This window comes from Helianthus annuus, chromosome 9, assembly GCF_002127325.2.
Source record: "Helianthus annuus cultivar XRQ/B chromosome 9, HanXRQr2.0-SUNRISE, whole genome shotgun sequence".
Lineage (NCBI taxonomy): Eukaryota > Viridiplantae > Streptophyta > Magnoliopsida > Asterales > Asteraceae > Helianthus > Helianthus annuus.
Genome location: NC_035441.2, coordinates 184,623,972 through 184,640,362, shown reverse-complemented (window position 1 = coordinate 184,640,362; position 16,391 = coordinate 184,623,972). Strand labels below are relative to the sequence as shown.

Here is a 16,391-nt window from a genome sequence, read left to right as displayed (position 1 = left end):
TTAACAACAATTCATTTAATGTAACGGGTCAAGTTACATACCTTCAATGCACGCCCTTCAAACGCAAGTCGCCACCAGCTTGTCCACTCGACGCTCCGGTATCTTTTCCTATAGAGTTCAATCACGATACGTTTAGAACTCCTTTTCAATCATATGTCGCATAATTTGCCTAAACATCACAATCATGCGTTTTAACTTTAAATTTCAGTTTCAAGCCTTCTTTGAGGCATTTATACAAACACTTTAAGGGCAAAATTTTGCATGATTACATAACAAGTCCCTAACTTATCATTTAGCCCGAATTTACATCAATCAAGCTTTCACATATAAAATTTAACATCCATATTTCAGTAATTTCTTTCCATGACCCATATTACACTAGAATAATGCTCAAAACCCTAGTGTTTATCTATTCTTCACCAAAACCCATGAATCACCTTCAATGTGTTCATGAAATTTCCAGAATTTAGACTTGATTTCACATGTTGTTGTCTAGGTTTTACTCCTAGATACTATATCATCCCTATTTTAACCAAATAACAAACATGCATCATCAAATTTCAGATTTCCCAAATTCATGAGAATTTCGAGTAGAGAATTTTCATCAAATTGTACATACCTTATAACCCCCTTGTAATGAGGATCAATAATCTCAGCTCGGATTTCGTTCTGGATCAGATTTCAATTTAGGTGTTTTGTGAAATTTAGGGTTATGACAAGCTTGGTCGCCCCCCGTGCTTTGGTCGATCTCCAGCACTCTCACAAGGGGTGTTTGTGTTTTAATAAAATGTTTTTATTAAAACTAGTTTCAAGTTAAACACTTTTGGTCCCTCTAGTTTCTTTTAGTTTATTTTTATATCCTTAACTACACATAAGTCATCATCTAACTAGGTTAGTGTCATTCCTAGTTAGTTTATTTTACTAATTTATTTGCAATCCAATTGCAAATTTAAGAGTTTATATTTTCGGGATGTTACACCATTATTTTATACGGCATCCAGGTGAAGGGCGAATACGGGTGGCGCCGGTTCGTCTTGGATAGGAGGCGAGGTTTTACCGATTATTCCATTGTCATGCCTTCGGGTGGGTGGAGGTTGGATTTCCGCGCATCTGGGAGAGCCAAAGGGCTGGCGGCGGTCGAGTAGTCGACCTTGGCCACAGCGCCCGATTGTTATGATGATTGGCGCATCATTCCTTGCCGTTCAAAAAAATTACTTTTCTTTACTTGACATGATTGACCTTTGTAAGTCCTTTTCTAATTTAGTTCAACTTTGAATTCAAAATAGAACCAACCTCTATTTCTTACCGATGCAGTCTAATTCTACCATTTTCTTATAAATTAAAACTCAAGTCTTATTATAAATTGTGGCTGTAGGATTCTAATGCAGTCTTATTCTTAGACCGGATGGTATGAGAACGACAAGGGTGGCATGGAGGCTTTAACCAAAGCCGGCACACCGCCCCGTGGCCCGATGTGGAGAAGGGGGCGTCGAGATCTTCACTAGCGTGGGGGTGTGAGGTGGAGGCAGTTGATTGGTAGTGTTTTCACTGGTTGGTTGGTTAATTATTATTTGTTTATATATTTATTTTTTTAAAACGCCCCCTTTATGTCTCTTCCACCATATGTTTTTTTTAAACACTTTCTACTGATAATGACGTTTCATGCCTTCTCTTCATACTCCTTCACACCGAGTATTCTTTTAACATTTTTCATATAAATTAAAAATCTTAAGTCTTATTAGGGGTGTTCAAAACAGATATCCGAAAATTCGGATATCCGTATTTCGGATATCCGAAATTTCGGATACGGATTCGGATAATGAATCGTATATCCGAAAATCCAACTTTTTATTTAATTTTAATTTTTTTATTATTTTTTTCATATTCGGAAACGGATATTTTGGATAGTTTCGGATATTTCAGATATTTTTCGGATATTTTTGGATATTTTTCGAATATTTCAGATATTTTTGGATACTTCAGATATTTTCGGATATTCGGATATCCGAAAAAAATAAAAATTAAATTTTCGGATATTTCAGATATCCAAAATATCTAAAAATTTTGAAAATCACTATCCGAATCCGAAAAATTCGGATATCCGAGTTTTAGATATCCGATTTTTCGGATTCGGATATCGGATATTTCGGATTCCGATATCGGATATTTCGGATAGGATTTTCGGATACGGATAGTTTTGAACACCCCTAAGTCTTATTATAATTGCGGTTGTAGGATAAGCTAGGGCATTATACAAGTTTAACTGATTTGCGTTGTGTTTAATTGTTTATTGTATCTTAATGAATGATTTCAGTGATGGAGCATATCAAGTCTCCATTCAGAGGAATTGCACATGATGTTAGAGGAAGATTATTGTGCTATAAACGCGATTGGATTGCCGGTATTACCTCTGGATTTGGGTAAATTATTTCACTCTACTCATCCAACTATACAAGATATACATACATGAATACGCATATGAATGTTTTAACAGGATGATTTAGCTTTTTTGATCTGATCGATGTTTTATCGAATATTTCCGTTTTGGTAGTATATTCAATATAATTAAGTTATGTTTGTAGGATACTGGCTCCAACTACATACATCTTTTTTGCTTCTGCACTACCTGTGATTGCATTTGGGGAGCAACTTAGCAGAGATACAGGTGTTATAATTGATGGTTGATTTAATCTGTTAAGTTAAAGGATATAGTTATGTATTTGTAAGTTAATATTTTCGTTCGGTTTGTAGATGGAAGCTTGAGCACTGTTGAAACATTAGCTTCTACTGCAATATGTGGTCTTATACACTCCATACTTGGTGGACAACCTCTTCTCATATTGGGAGTTGCGGAACCGACTGTTATAATGTACACTTACTTGTATAACTTTGCTAAAGGGAATCACGATTTGGGCCGCGAGTTGTTCTTGGCTTGGGCTGGATGGTAATTTCTTTGACCTTGGTTTGAAATAGTTATTAGTTCAGCTAATTTCAAGTCCTTAATATAGCGGTGAATCATCGACGTTAAATTTTGTAGGGTATGCACTTGGACAACTGTGTTGTTGTTTCTTCTGGCGATTTTCAACGCGTGTGTTATCATCAATAGATTTACAAGAATTGCATGGGAAACTTTTGGGATGTTAATTGCTACTCTTTTCATACAAGAGGCCATCAAGGTAATTATTTCAAAATTGATAATTTATTACTGTTGTTTTAACCATATTTATTAAAGGCGCGAGGCGCACTCAAGGCGATTTGTAGGGCCCGAGGCTTATAGATAAAAGCATTTTCCTTTTCATAAAACCTTTTTTTATAAAAAAAAGTTTTTTTTAGAAATTTGGTAAATAAGTTTTCCACCAACAAACTTTTAGGAAAACACTCCATAATCTAAACATAATACACCTTCAAAAACTGAATACCAGATTCTGTTGCATTTTTTAGGGATTATAAGTACAAAAATACTCTTATAGATAATATTAGTTAGTTGAAAAAAGCTACAGTTATTCAATTCGTTGGTTTATAGAATCTATATATAGAATAATTCATTAATTTTTTTCACTTCAATAAAAATTGGGTAAATTACACTTTTTGTCCTTTATGTTTGTATCAGATTACAATGGATACCCTTTAACTTCAATAATTACAGTCACAATCCTTTATTTGTAAAAATCATTACATTCTACGTCCTTTAGGACCAACCTAGTTAAAATTTTCAGTTAAATATATTTGTTTAAGGGTATTCTGGTCATTTTATACTTTTATATAAAGTGTTTCTAAATGATAAAACCAAAAAAAATAACATAGGAAATCATCTTCCCCATTCCCCAATTCCCCAACCCAACCCTAGAACACCATTAATAGCAGCTAAGTTACGCCGCTCCTTCACCTTCAACACTCAAAGTTTAAATCTGCTAATGCCATTGAACTTCTGCTAATCTTAATCGCTCACGAAATCTATAGATTCGGTTTTTTCAAGAAATGAGTTTGTTCTGTTACTGCCATTGAACTTCTACTTAGCTACGCCGCTCCTTCCCCTTCAACATTCGAACTTCGAATCTGTTAGTGCCATTGAACTTCTGCTAATCTTCATCGCTCACGAAATTTGTGGATTCAGAAAAAAATTTACGCTAGGTTTCTGATTCGAATCTGCTGCTATGGGTTGTTCTTCGACGAGCGCACGACCAATCTTTTGCTAATCTTCGTTTCTGTTTCGAATCTTCATCGGTCTTGCATATTCAGTTCTTTATTTTTTGATTTGTTGTTGATTGTATTATGAGATCTGTTCGATCTAATGGATGTTAACTTTGATGTCATTCAATAGTTTAGTTGCAGCATCAGCCAATAGATTTATTCTAGATGTAGGAATATGTATAAAGTTGCAGCACAAGAGATAAGATGGGATTTCATTGACGAACAACAAAACAAAAGATGATATTTAAGCATTTATAATTTATAATCTGTTAATGAACAATAGACGAGATTTAAGTTACAATTTCTTGGTGTGTTTTTATTTATTTATTAATTAAATACTATAAATATAAATAATTAAGTAAAAAAAGACTAAATTGCCCTTAAGCAAATATATTTAACTGAAAATTTTAATCAGGTTAGTTCTAAAGGATGTAGAATGTAATGGTTTTCACAAATAAAGGATTGTGACTGTAATTATTGAAGTTAAAAGGTATCCATTGTAATCTGATACAAACATAAAGGACGAAAAATGTAATTTATCCATAAAAATTTGTCTTTAGAATTTTTGATTTACAGGTATTTCAATTTTCTATTGTGTATAACTTTGATTTATTCTTTTATGCTCACATTTAGCATTCATTTTATTTATTACTCAGTGGTTTTGGAGCTTCAGTGTTCATCCTTTCATATCTTTACACATGTATGTATTTTTCTCAAACATGATATATTGTTTTTTTGTTTTTATATTATGTTTAACTGTGAACGTCGTTTTTTATCCTATATTATTTATAAAGGTAACATGATAAAATATATAATTAAAATACTTAATATTTTTTTCAGTTCCCCAAACAACTCCAGCTACTACTATGTATCAGTTAAAGAGGAGAACAAAGAAGAAATTCATATGTATCAGTTAAAGAGGAGAACAGAGAAGAAACTCATCATCCAAATGATGTAATAATAATCAAATAGGAAGAGGTACAAGAAATTCCGGAGGACGTTGATCTCGATGATGCATATGGTGGTGTGACACTATAGATGACATCCTTGAGATGTTTAAGCCGTATGATTACTAATTTGATCTCATCATGATACAAAGTAGTTGACACCTGAGCTTTTAGTTTTCAACTTTTATATTTAAGACTTATATTTTCTTATTCGTGTACTACGTTATATAACTTTTATTTATGTTTAAGACTTATTTTTTTATTCGTTTGTTACTTTATTGCGTCAATGGTTTCTTGAAGTACTTAGATAATTTAAATTCTAAATTTAATAACTACTAGACGTGTAATACTTATACATATATCCACCACAATAATGCAACCATAAATATTATACGAATAAGAAAACTACAAGAAACGAGTGCCGTAGTGCAAAGTATCACCCTGCCGCATCGCGCAGGTACCCTACTAATTTGATAATAAGAGAAATTATGTACTTCATAACTAACAACGAAATACAAATAATAAAATAAAAAATAAACGTAAGAGAAATTTATTAACCGTTATATGCTTCGTTATATCATCAGATTAATTACTTTTCTTTAGTCAATGAGGTAGTGGTTGGGGAAAAACTTCGTGTTCCTTGTGACCCAGGTTCGACTTCTACTCTCCCTATTATTTTATGCGGCATCCAGGTGAAGGGTGAATACGGGTGGCGCCGGTTCGTCTTGGATAGGAGGCGAGGTTTTACCGATTATTCAATTGTCGAGCCTTCGGGAGGATGGAGGTTGGGTTTCCGCGCATTTGGGAGAGCCAAAGGGCTGGCGGCGGTCAAGTATTCGACCTTGGCCACAACGCCCGATTGTCACGGTGATTGACACGTCATTCCTTGCCGTTAAAAAAATTATTTTTCTTTAGTTGACATGATTGACTTTTGTAAGTCCTTTTCTAATTTAGTTCAACTTTGAATTCAAAATAGAACCAACCTCTATTTCTTTCCAATGCAGTCTAATTCTAACATTTTCTTATAAATTAAAACTCAAGTCTTATTATAAATTGTGGTTGTAGGATTCCAATGCAGTCTTATTCTTAGACCGGATGGTATGAGAACGACAAGGGTCGCGTGGGCCGTGGACGCTTTAACCAAGCCGGCACACCGTCCTGTGGCCCGATGTGGAGAAGGGGGCGTCGAAATCTTCACTAGCATGGGGGTGTGAGGTGGAGGCAGTTGATTGATAGTGTTTTCACTGGTTAATTATTATTTGTTTATATGTTTATTTTTTAAAAACGCCCCCTTTTATGTCTCTTCCACCATATGTTTTTTTAAAACACTTTCTACTCATGTGGCTGCCAAATGACGTTTCATGCCCCCTCTTCATTCTCCTCCACACCAAGTATTCTTTTAACACTTTTTCTTAGGGTGTCCGGAGTGGGGGCGGCAAACCCACCCGACACCGATCCTTCATCAATCGGCAACCAATGCCAAGCCCTTTGCCGCATGAGTGTTTGACGAAATGGGGTTTGATTCGGTGAAGCATAACCGATTCGGCGAAGGGAGTGAAGGGGAGAGAGAGAGGGGGGTATGTGGTGGGGTCCATGCCATCTCAACCAATCACACCTTTTTCCTTTTTTTATTTAAAAAGTTCACCACTTCACCAAATGTCTAAACCATTGCCAACATTTTTCACCAAAGTTTAAACACTTTTCACTGATTGACGTGGCGCACTCCGATTGATTGATTTTTTTAGTTTGCCATTCTCAAATATTTAACCACTCCTAACACCCTTATAAATTAAAAATCTGAAGTCTTATTATAATTGCGGTAGTAGGATAAGCTAGGGTAGGGCGGTACGTAGAGTATCCCAACCCACCAGCGCGAAACGGGTAATTTCATTTCATTTCAATAAATAAAAACCCTTTGCCTTAAATAGTTTCTTCCGACTTTCAGTATTCCGTCTCTATTTTGAATCCCTTCACCATTTTTTCAACGTTCTTCTTCCCTATTTCATCGTCTGTTTCTTCACTCTGTTTTCATATCTCTTTTGTTAATTCATCATTTACCTGCATGTTCTTCCTTACACTTTCATAATTTCACATCATTTCAGACTACACACATGTCTGCGTTTGAATCATTTTCATTTTGAATGAACGTATACAAGTTTAACTGATTTGCGTTGTGTTTAATTGTTTATTGTATCTTTATGAATGATTTCAGTGATGGAGCATATGAAGTCTCCATTTAGAGGAATTGCACATGATGTTAGAGGAAGATTATTGTGCTATAAACGCGATTGGATTGCCGGTATTACCTCTGGATTTGGGTAAATTATTTCACTCTACTCATCCAGATATACATACATGAATGAATAACCGAATACGCATATGAATGTTTTAACACGATGATTAATATAATTAAGTTATGTTTGTAGGATACTGGCTCCAACTACATACATCTTTTTTGCTTCTGCACTACCTGTGATTGCATTTGGGGAGCAACTTAGTAGAGATACAGGTGTTATTATAATTGGTGATTGATTTAATCTGTTAAGTTAAAGGATATAGTTATGTATTTGTAAGTTAATATTTTCGTTCGGTTTGTAGATGGAAGCTTGAGCACTGTTGAAACATTAGCTTCTACTGCAATATGTGGTCTTATACACTCCATACTTGGTGGACAACCTCTTCTCATATTGGGAGTTGCGGAACCGACTGTTATAATGTACACTTACTTGTATAACTTTGCTAAAGGGAAGCACGATTTGGGCCGAGAGTTGTTCTTGGCTTGGGCTGGATGGTAACTTCTTTGACCTTGGTTTGAAATAGTTATTAGTTCAGCTAATTTCAAGTCCTTAATATAGCGGTGAATTATCGACGTTAAATTTTGTAGGGTGTGCACTTGGACAGCTGTGTTGTTGTTTCTTCTGGCGATTTTCAACGCATGTGTTATCATCAATAGATTTACAAGAATCGCAGGGGAAACTTTTGGGATGTTAATTGCTGCTCTTTTCATACAAGAGGCCATCAAGGTAATTATTTCAAAATTGATAGTTTATTACTGTTGTTTTAACCATAGTTATTAAAGGCGCGATGCGCACTCAAGGCGATTTGTTGGGCCTGGGGCTTTATTTGCACCTAGGCGCGCCTGGGCGCTCACTTTAATAACTATGACACGAACCATAGTTATTAAAGGCGCGAGGCGCACTAAGGGCAATTTGTTAGGCCCGAGGCTTTATTTGCGCCTAGGCGCGCCTTAGCGCTCGCTTTAATAACTATGGTTTTAACCTTCACAAGACTGTGTTGTGAATTTGTTGCTTAGGGACTAGTGAGCGAGTTCAACGTTCCTAAAAATGAGGACTCAAACAAAGTGAAGTATCAGTTTCAATGGCTTTACACTAACGGTCTACTGGCAATCGTATTCTCATTTGGCCTTTTATACACTGCACTAAAAAGTAGGAAGGCAAGATCATGGTGGTGCGGAACAGGTGGATGGATTGGAATTTAAATTAATTTCACCATTTTTATCAATTTTTATCTTAACACGCAACTATTATCGTGTTCTATATAGGGCGGCTACGAAATTTCATAGCAGACTATGGGGTTCCATTGATGGTTGTCGTGTGGACCACACTCTCATACAGTGTACCAAGCAAAATCCCTTCTGGAGTTCCAAGAAGGCTCTTTAGCCCACTTTTATGGGACTCTGAATCCACACATCATTGGACTGTAATCAGGGTACAAATTTGTAAATTTTGTTTTGAGTAATGAACTAATGATAGTCTACTTATATTTAAAATCATTTCTTTGCTAACTTAAGTTGAACTACAGGATATGGGTAGGGTTCCTCCTGCATACATAATGGCAGCCATCATCCCAGCACTTATGATATCGGGGCTATATTTCTTTGATCATAGCGTCGCTTCACAATTGGCTCAACAGAAAGAGTTCAATCTCAAGAATCCTTCAGCCTATCATTACGACATTCTTTTGCTTGGATTCATGGTAATAGTAATTCATTTTTTGTTCCATTAATCCGCACTGGATGTTAATTGCCGCTCTTTTCAGACATTACTCTGCGGATTATTAGGACTGCCTCCTTCAAACGGTGTCTTGCCTCAGTCACCCATGCACACTAAGAGCCTCGCTGTTCTAAAAAAACAGGCAAGTGACAAAAAAAGTATAAGAAACCCAAGTGTTTAAAGGTTTATTTGTTCTAAAATCTAACTATTGTTTTTAATAATTGTGCTACCAGTTTATTAGAAAGAAACTGGTGGAGAGTGCCAAGGAAAGTATAAAAATGAAAGCAAGCAGTTCCGAGATCTACAACAAGATGCAAACCGTGTTCATAGAACTCGACAGCTTACCGATAGTAAATCATCATTCTATTAACCAAAAACAAAATTTATTTCATATCATCTTACCTGATTTCATATTCTTTTACTATTGTAGACAACTACAGTAGTTAATGAACTAAAGGACTTGCAAGAAGCAGTCATGAAAGTAGAAAACGGAATAGAAAAAACTAACGGTTTATTCGATCCTGAAAAACACATTGACGCCCATTTACCGGTGAGAGTTAACGAGCAACGGGTCAGCAATTTACTGCAGTCAGTTCTTTTAGCAGCCTCTATTTGTGCTATGCCCGTTATAAAGTTAATACCAACCTCGGTTTTATGGGGCTATTTTGCCTACATGGCAATCGACAGCCTCCCCGGAAACCAATTTTGGGAAAGGATCTTGCTGCTTTTTGTTCCTTCTGGTAGGAGATATAAGTGAGTTTTCCAATCTCTCAATTTTTGTTCAAACAATCAGTTTTTTTTTTTTACTTTCTGTTATGATTAGAAACTGATTTTGACTTCAAAGATAGTTTTTTAAACATCACCTTTTAAGTTATAGGGTAAAATACCAATTTCGTTCCTGAGGTTTGGCCAGTTTTGCTACTTTTGTCCAAGGGTTTGTTTTTCCGCATCTGGATCCAAAAGATTTGAAATCTTGTCATTTTCATCCGGCTCGTTAACTCCATCTATTTTCCTTCGTTAAGTCAGGGGTATTTCCGTCTTTTTTGTTAACTTAAAGGGTAATTCGATCTTTTCACTTTATGTACAAGCATTTTGCATAATGTATGGGTATTCAAAAGACCGAATTGCCTGTTAAGTTATGAAAAAAGACGGGAATACCCCTGACTTAACGGAGAAAAATAGATGGAGTTACGAGCCAGATGAAAATGACAAGATTTCAAACCTTTTGGATCCAGATGCAAAAAAAAAAAAAAAAACAAACCTTCGTACGAAAGTCGCAAAACTAGCCAGGCATTTTATTCTAAATTATATTAATAATACCAAAAGGTGGACCAGGCCCATTTAGACGGGTTTGGCAAACCGGGCTTTCTAGGCCCAGGTCTTGTGCATCTCTACTCAGTATATTCATGTTTTCTTGTGGAAAAATATTGCAGGGTTCTGGAGAAGGTTCATGCATCTTTTATCGAGTTGGTGCCATTTAGAAGCATCATGGTATTCACAATATTCCAAGCTGTCTATTTTATGGTGTGTTACGGTATGACGTGGATTCCGATTGCTGGAATTCTATTCCCTGTGCCGTTTTTCCTTCTCATCAGCATACGACAACATATTCTACCAAAAGTGTTCCAGTTGCACCATTTGAGGGAACTTGATGCAGCAGAGTACGAAGAAATCGTCGGCAGCCCGACTTGTGCTCCCAGCCTTAATCTCAGGGTAAGTTTCTACAATGAAACATTCAAAGGTGTCACTTTTGACCCGTTTACCTAAAAATGGGTAGCTTTGGGTTTCGTTTTATCTCTGGCGGGCCAAACACTTGATTTTTAGAACATAGCTAAAAAAAGCAACGGCCAAATGGGTCAAAACTTCTGGTTCTCGGTGCTTGATATGGAAAAAAATTTGGTTCTCGGTCCAACCCAAAAACCGATCATTTTTACTTTATTTGAATGAAACTGCGTCATTGAAGAAAAAACGTGCTGGGACTTTAGCACCGTGGATGCCTGCATTAAAAACTATCATTTCAATCCAAACCCGTTTTGCTCGTTACTTAACCTATTCAACCAACCAATATTGGCACCACTTAACAGTTAACAGTTACTTTTGGATCATCACTAACTCCATCAAGAAACTGTTTCAGAAAACCACTTAAATATCTATATTAAAAGTCAAGTTTTTTTAGCATCGCGGTTGGTACTTGCATTAAAACTATCGTTTTAAACCAAACCCGGTTTACTCGTTACTTAGCCCATACAACCAGCCACTTTTGGCACCTCTTAACAGATAGTTTTGGATCATCGCTAACTCCGTTAAAAAACTGTTTCAGGAAATGAATAGTGGTGGTGGTGGGAGCAATGAAGGCGATGTGTCAATATGTGATGCTGAAATCCTAGATGAATTCACTACAAGTAGAGGGGAGCTTAAGGTTCGAAGTCTTAGCATCAAAGATGATAGACGTACACAGGTAACAATCATGTCCGTCAGCGATCCAAATTTGCCGTTAAAAAAACAATTATTATTATTATTTAATGTTATAAATAATATTTATTTTTAACTTATTTTTTTCTAGATTTTAAGGTGACAGTGTAATTTTTTCTTGTAACGTCTTTTGCAGCAAATTTACGATGGTGACTCAATCCAGCCGGAGTGATAGAGACAGCTAAACAGTTGGTTCAAAGGCCCAATAAAAACATTGTGAATACTGGGCTTTTTAAAGTGAAATTTTCTTGTTTAGGCCTCAAGGCCCAAGGGTCGAAATTGGGCAAAATTTTAGCAATATTGAACCTTCAATTGATATGAAAAGTTTTCAATCTTAAGTAGTCAAATAACCTGGAAATCAAATTGTTTTTCATTACATCTAGAGTTGATTATGGTTTTTGTATTTGTGGTTTGGCGAAAATCATAGTCTTAATCCGTTGACTTTTTTTCCCTAGGACTATATTGAGTTTTTATTTATTTTTTTTTAATTTCAAACCACGAGACTATATTTAGGTATATATGTTGTCGACCCCCAATTTTATAATTTTTAGGTATATACGTTTTCGACCCTCCGGTCGGAAATCTCAAGCTTCGCCACTGCTTACATGAACACCAATCACACCTATTTTTCACGACCCCCCCCCCTCAATAATATTAATTTATACTTTTTCATACACAATATATACCACTTTATTTAGAATTTATAACTTTTTTTTGTAGCACACACTTATCACGGTCGATTTGTTCAAGTTTGCATTTATATAATTTTAAGCACGTGAAATTTTAGAAAGCATTCAAATCTGATCTAGACAAATCCCAAGTATGTAAATATATAAGCAAGATTATGTGTCAAACTACTTCACATACTCGCATAACATTTTCAATATGTAAATTTTAATAAGTGGAGGTTACATAAATGGTAATTACTGTTCTAAAAAAATAAAAAAGAAAGCATAAATGCTAATTGAACTTAATTTTCGTTTGTAGTGTAATTTCCTTTAATATCTATAATTTTTCTCCACACTATTTTTGTTTTATTTTTATTTTAGCCTTTGCTTTATGGTTTGTCTTTTCAAAACCAGTCTTTAACGATAAATATAACCTTTACTTGTCCACTTCATTTAAATGTTCATCATCAAAATTATCCTATACCAAGTGCTTAGCAAACAAATAAAATTGGTAACCAATGTCTCATGGGACCGAAATTAAGTGATAAACACATAATTTATAGTCAAGTGGTGACATCTTTCTATTCTTGACATTTGAAATCGAACATCTTTCTATGCATCGACCGTACTCTCTCCGTTAAGTATCACATTTCCTTTTCTTTTAAAATCATTTTCTTCTACTATTCAATCCATGTCATAATCTATGACTTTTAAAAGAGAAAATTACAAAATTAGCCAAGAAAAAAGTCAAATTACCAATCTAGCCACCTCATGCGTCCTTGGAAGGCCACTCACAGATCCCAAGTCTTCTGATGCGTCTGCATGGACAAGTATTGCGTCCGCCAATCCCTAAGTGACACGTGGAAAGACTCATCCCTCCCACACATGAAAGACTCATCCCATGCGTTCGCGGCTCATCCCATGCGTCCGCGGACTCATCCCATGCTACTCATCCCATGTTTGAAAGACTCATCCCATGCGTCCGCGGCCATGCGTCCGCAGACTCATCCCATGCGTCTGTGGCCACGTGTCTATTTTTTATTGGGTTTCTCCCCAAGGACTCATCCCATGCTTGAAAGACTCATCCCATACATGTGAGTGGCCTTCCAAGGACGCATGAGGTGGCTAGATTGGTAATTTGACTCTTTTCTTGGCTAGATTGGTAATTTTCTCCTTTTAAAATGTATTCATATATTTTTTTCCAATGTAAGAAGTTATACCATATGAACATAGGTAGTGTGGTCAAAGACTAAAATTTCGGTTTAATTCCATGGATCTAACTCAAAAAATTTGTAAGAACAAATGTTAGTAAAAATAATTTGGAAAAATTATAGCAACCTGCTGTGGGGTACTAATTGTTATTTGTTAGAACCTAAAGTGGGGTGAACAAGTTAATTTTTAAATATATGACCAGTTTTGTAAGGTCATTGTTTGTTGAGAATATATTTCATTTATAGAACTTGTATGTTGAAAAGTTATTTTGAACAAGTTTAGAATGAAAGAACAATCAAACATGAAACACAAATATTTATAGGTAGTTTAGGTGGGTGTTAAGTTGGTATCAACACTCTTACATCCACTTCTTGGTATCAAGAGTTTATATCACTATGAACTTCTTACTCATTAGTGGTGAATCACATTTTAATCATTATCTATGAGATCATATTTTAACATTTTATCTTTGAGAGGTTAGAGATCACCATAACTTGCTTATTTTAAGATATGACTTAAAAGTCTTAAGGTTTATGGGAGGCCAGGGCAACATACGGGCACGCTCCCACTGGTTGCTACTCGGGCCAGCACACCGCCGCCATCCATGCGGGTTGGCTTGACGGGTTGGTTGGGCCAGATCCGATACCCGCTAACCATCGCACACAGCGAGAAAAAATTGACCGTTTGAATTGTTTTTTGACCGTTTGGTCAACTAAAAAAATTTAATTCATTTCAAATAATTTATTCACCTCTTTATATAAAACCATCCATACCACACAACCAAACCATGAAATTCTCTACATTTTATATTCACATTCACCAACCATTTTCAATATTTCACATTCACAATCCAATGGCAAACCTGTGGACGGAAGAAGAAGACATTGCGTTGACGTTATTTTATGTAACAGTCCAACACGAACCCACATCTCCTACGAAACGGTCCACCTTTTGGAGTCGGGTGCAAGCGCTATTTGCAACCTATGTGGGTGACACGAACCGAACCGTATCAATTAGATTCATGATTCACCCACATCCGTTACCAAATTTCAGGTTCCATGCCACATTCTTGAATGTGCCAAACCCCAACAACGAGCCCTCGGAGGACGAGCTTATTCAAGTTGCTTGTATCGACTACAAGCACCACTTCGACGAGGATTTCACCCACGTAGCGGCGTGGCACATTCTTGCGAACTATGTTTAATTTATAAATTTTTAGGTTTTATGATTCTAATTATGTAATGTTTTAAATTTTAAGTTTTAATTATGTGTAATGTTTTAAGTTTATGTAATGTTTTAAGTTTTAAGTTTTCATTATATGTAATATTTTAAGTTATTTAATCTTAAATTTATGATATTTAATTTTGAGAATATAATAAAAAAAGTAAAAAAAAAAAGTTTGTGGCTAGGGTAGGCACTGCCACCATTTACTAGTAAATGGGTACTTAGTGCACTTTTTGAGTTGGCGAATGGTGGTTGGTCGGGGTTAGGGTACTTACCCTAGGGTGCCCTTCCTCCTTAGACCACACAGTGTAGGCTTCGAACAACGGCGTTGTTGCCAGTCAACGCCCACAAAAACACACCGTCCCCCCGCGTTGTGACATGGGCTCCAAATTCTCCACCGGCGTTGAAGGCCAACATAGAACGACGTGGACGATGTTGATTGGTTGTTTGAAACTAGCCGTTTAACACCCTATATATACTTTCACATTTCAAACCAATTTTATAAAAACCACACTCAATCACCCATTTATTCTCCTCTCATCCACATTTTCTCTCCCATTTTTTTTACAAAATTTATAAAAAATGGAAGGCTCGAATTCTTCACTTTCATCTTCCTCGTCGTCGTCTCAGCTTGGCAACTTAATTTTATTCTCTTCGGATGACGAGGGACCGGCACTCATAATTTCAGCGGTTGAAAATGTGATGTAAGCAGGGGTGCAAACGAGCCGAGCCGAGCCCGAGCTCGGCCAGGCTCGAGCTCGATTAACTTATGAGAGCTCGGCTCGTTTGTATTTTATCAAGCTCGAGCTCGGCTCGAGGTCAGCTCATTTATTATCTATTAATTAGTATACTAAATAAAAATAATATAAATAATCTCTTTTTAGGCTTGCGAGCTCGATAAGTAAAGCTCGGGCTCGTTTACTAAATAAGCTTATTTTTAGGTTCGAGATCGGCTTGTAAACAAGTTTAAATAAGCTCGGCTCGATTCATCTCGTTTACACTAAGGCTCGATAAGGCTCGACGAGCCTAACGAGCTTCACATGTGAGGCTCGAGCTCGGGCTCGATAAACAAACGAGCTTTGTTTTGAGGCTCAAGCTCGGCTCGGGCTCAATAAGGCTCGGCTCGTTTCGAGCTTTTTCTCGAGCCGATCTCGAGTAGCTCGCGAGCCGCTCGGCTCGTTTGCACGCCTAGATGTAAGCGTATGTTATTTAGCATAACATGATTTTGGAGGATGATGGACGCGCAATTTGTGAATATTACGAGGAGATGAGTCAACCAAGCACCGAAGAATTAAGTGATAAAGAAAAAGAAGCGAACTTGAATGAAATTAAAAATAATACAACACATCACAATCTTCGAGCGGATTTGGTTGAACACATTTGAGCGTTCCACGTGACGACCCTGACGAAGACGAAAATTAAAGTTTATGTAATTTTTATATTTTTATGTAGTTTTCTAAATTTATGTTTTTTATTTTTTAAATTTATGCAATTAAATTTAATTGAATTTATATAATTTTTAAGTAGAAAATAATAATATTAAATAGGTGACACGTGTCGAATAACGCCCTCTTTCATGCCCCTTCCCACACCCCTTTTTTTCCACCACGCTACTACTCTGACACACGCTGACATAGCGTCCACATAGTAAATAACGCCAATTT

General features: G+C 36.2%; 1 protein-coding gene across 3 annotated transcripts; it reads left to right on the top strand.

Annotated features, from left to right (window-relative positions):
- The first annotated feature begins 6,929 nt into the window (after positions 1 to 6,929).
- Positions 6,930 to 11,970, top strand: LOC118482285 (boron transporter 4-like). Of its 3 annotated transcripts, none has more exons than XM_035978006.1 (14): positions 6,930 to 7,019; positions 7,351 to 7,456; positions 7,565 to 7,647; positions 7,737 to 7,929; positions 8,023 to 8,161; positions 8,452 to 8,617; positions 8,701 to 8,867; positions 8,961 to 9,134; positions 9,198 to 9,293; positions 9,385 to 9,501; positions 9,582 to 9,904; positions 10,585 to 10,864; positions 11,472 to 11,609; positions 11,760 to 11,970. In XM_035978006.1, exons 2-14 carry the CDS (start codon positions 7,353 to 7,355, stop codon positions 11,793 to 11,795), a joined length of 2,016 nt encoding a protein of 671 aa, XP_035833899.1. In that variant the 5' UTR covers positions 6,930 to 7,019; positions 7,351 to 7,352; the 3' UTR covers positions 11,796 to 11,970. The 3 variants fall into 3 exon arrangements, with proteins under 3 accessions (XP_035833899.1, XP_035833897.1, XP_035833898.1); XM_035978004.1 differs by lacking the exon at positions 6,930 to 7,019 and adding an exon at positions 7,040 to 7,145; XM_035978005.1 differs by lacking the exon at positions 6,930 to 7,019 and adding an exon at positions 7,081 to 7,251.
- The last annotated feature ends 4,421 nt before the right edge of the window (positions 11,971 to 16,391 follow it).

What these genes read in the sequence shown, in the direction of transcription:
- LOC118482285 (XM_035978006.1), top strand. Translation starts at nt 7,353, where the DNA reads ATGGAGCATATGAAGTCTCCATTTAGAGGAATTGCACATGATGTTAGA. An exon ending in TCATACAAGAGGCCATCAAG is followed by an intron (nt 8,162 to 8,451) that starts GTAATTATTTCA and finishes TTTGTTGCTTAG; the next exon opens with GGACTAGTGAGCGAGTTCAA. An exon ending in TCGCTGTTCTAAAAAAACAG is followed by an intron (nt 9,294 to 9,384) that starts GCAAGTGACAAA and finishes TTGTGCTACCAG; the next exon opens with TTTATTAGAAAGAAACTGGT.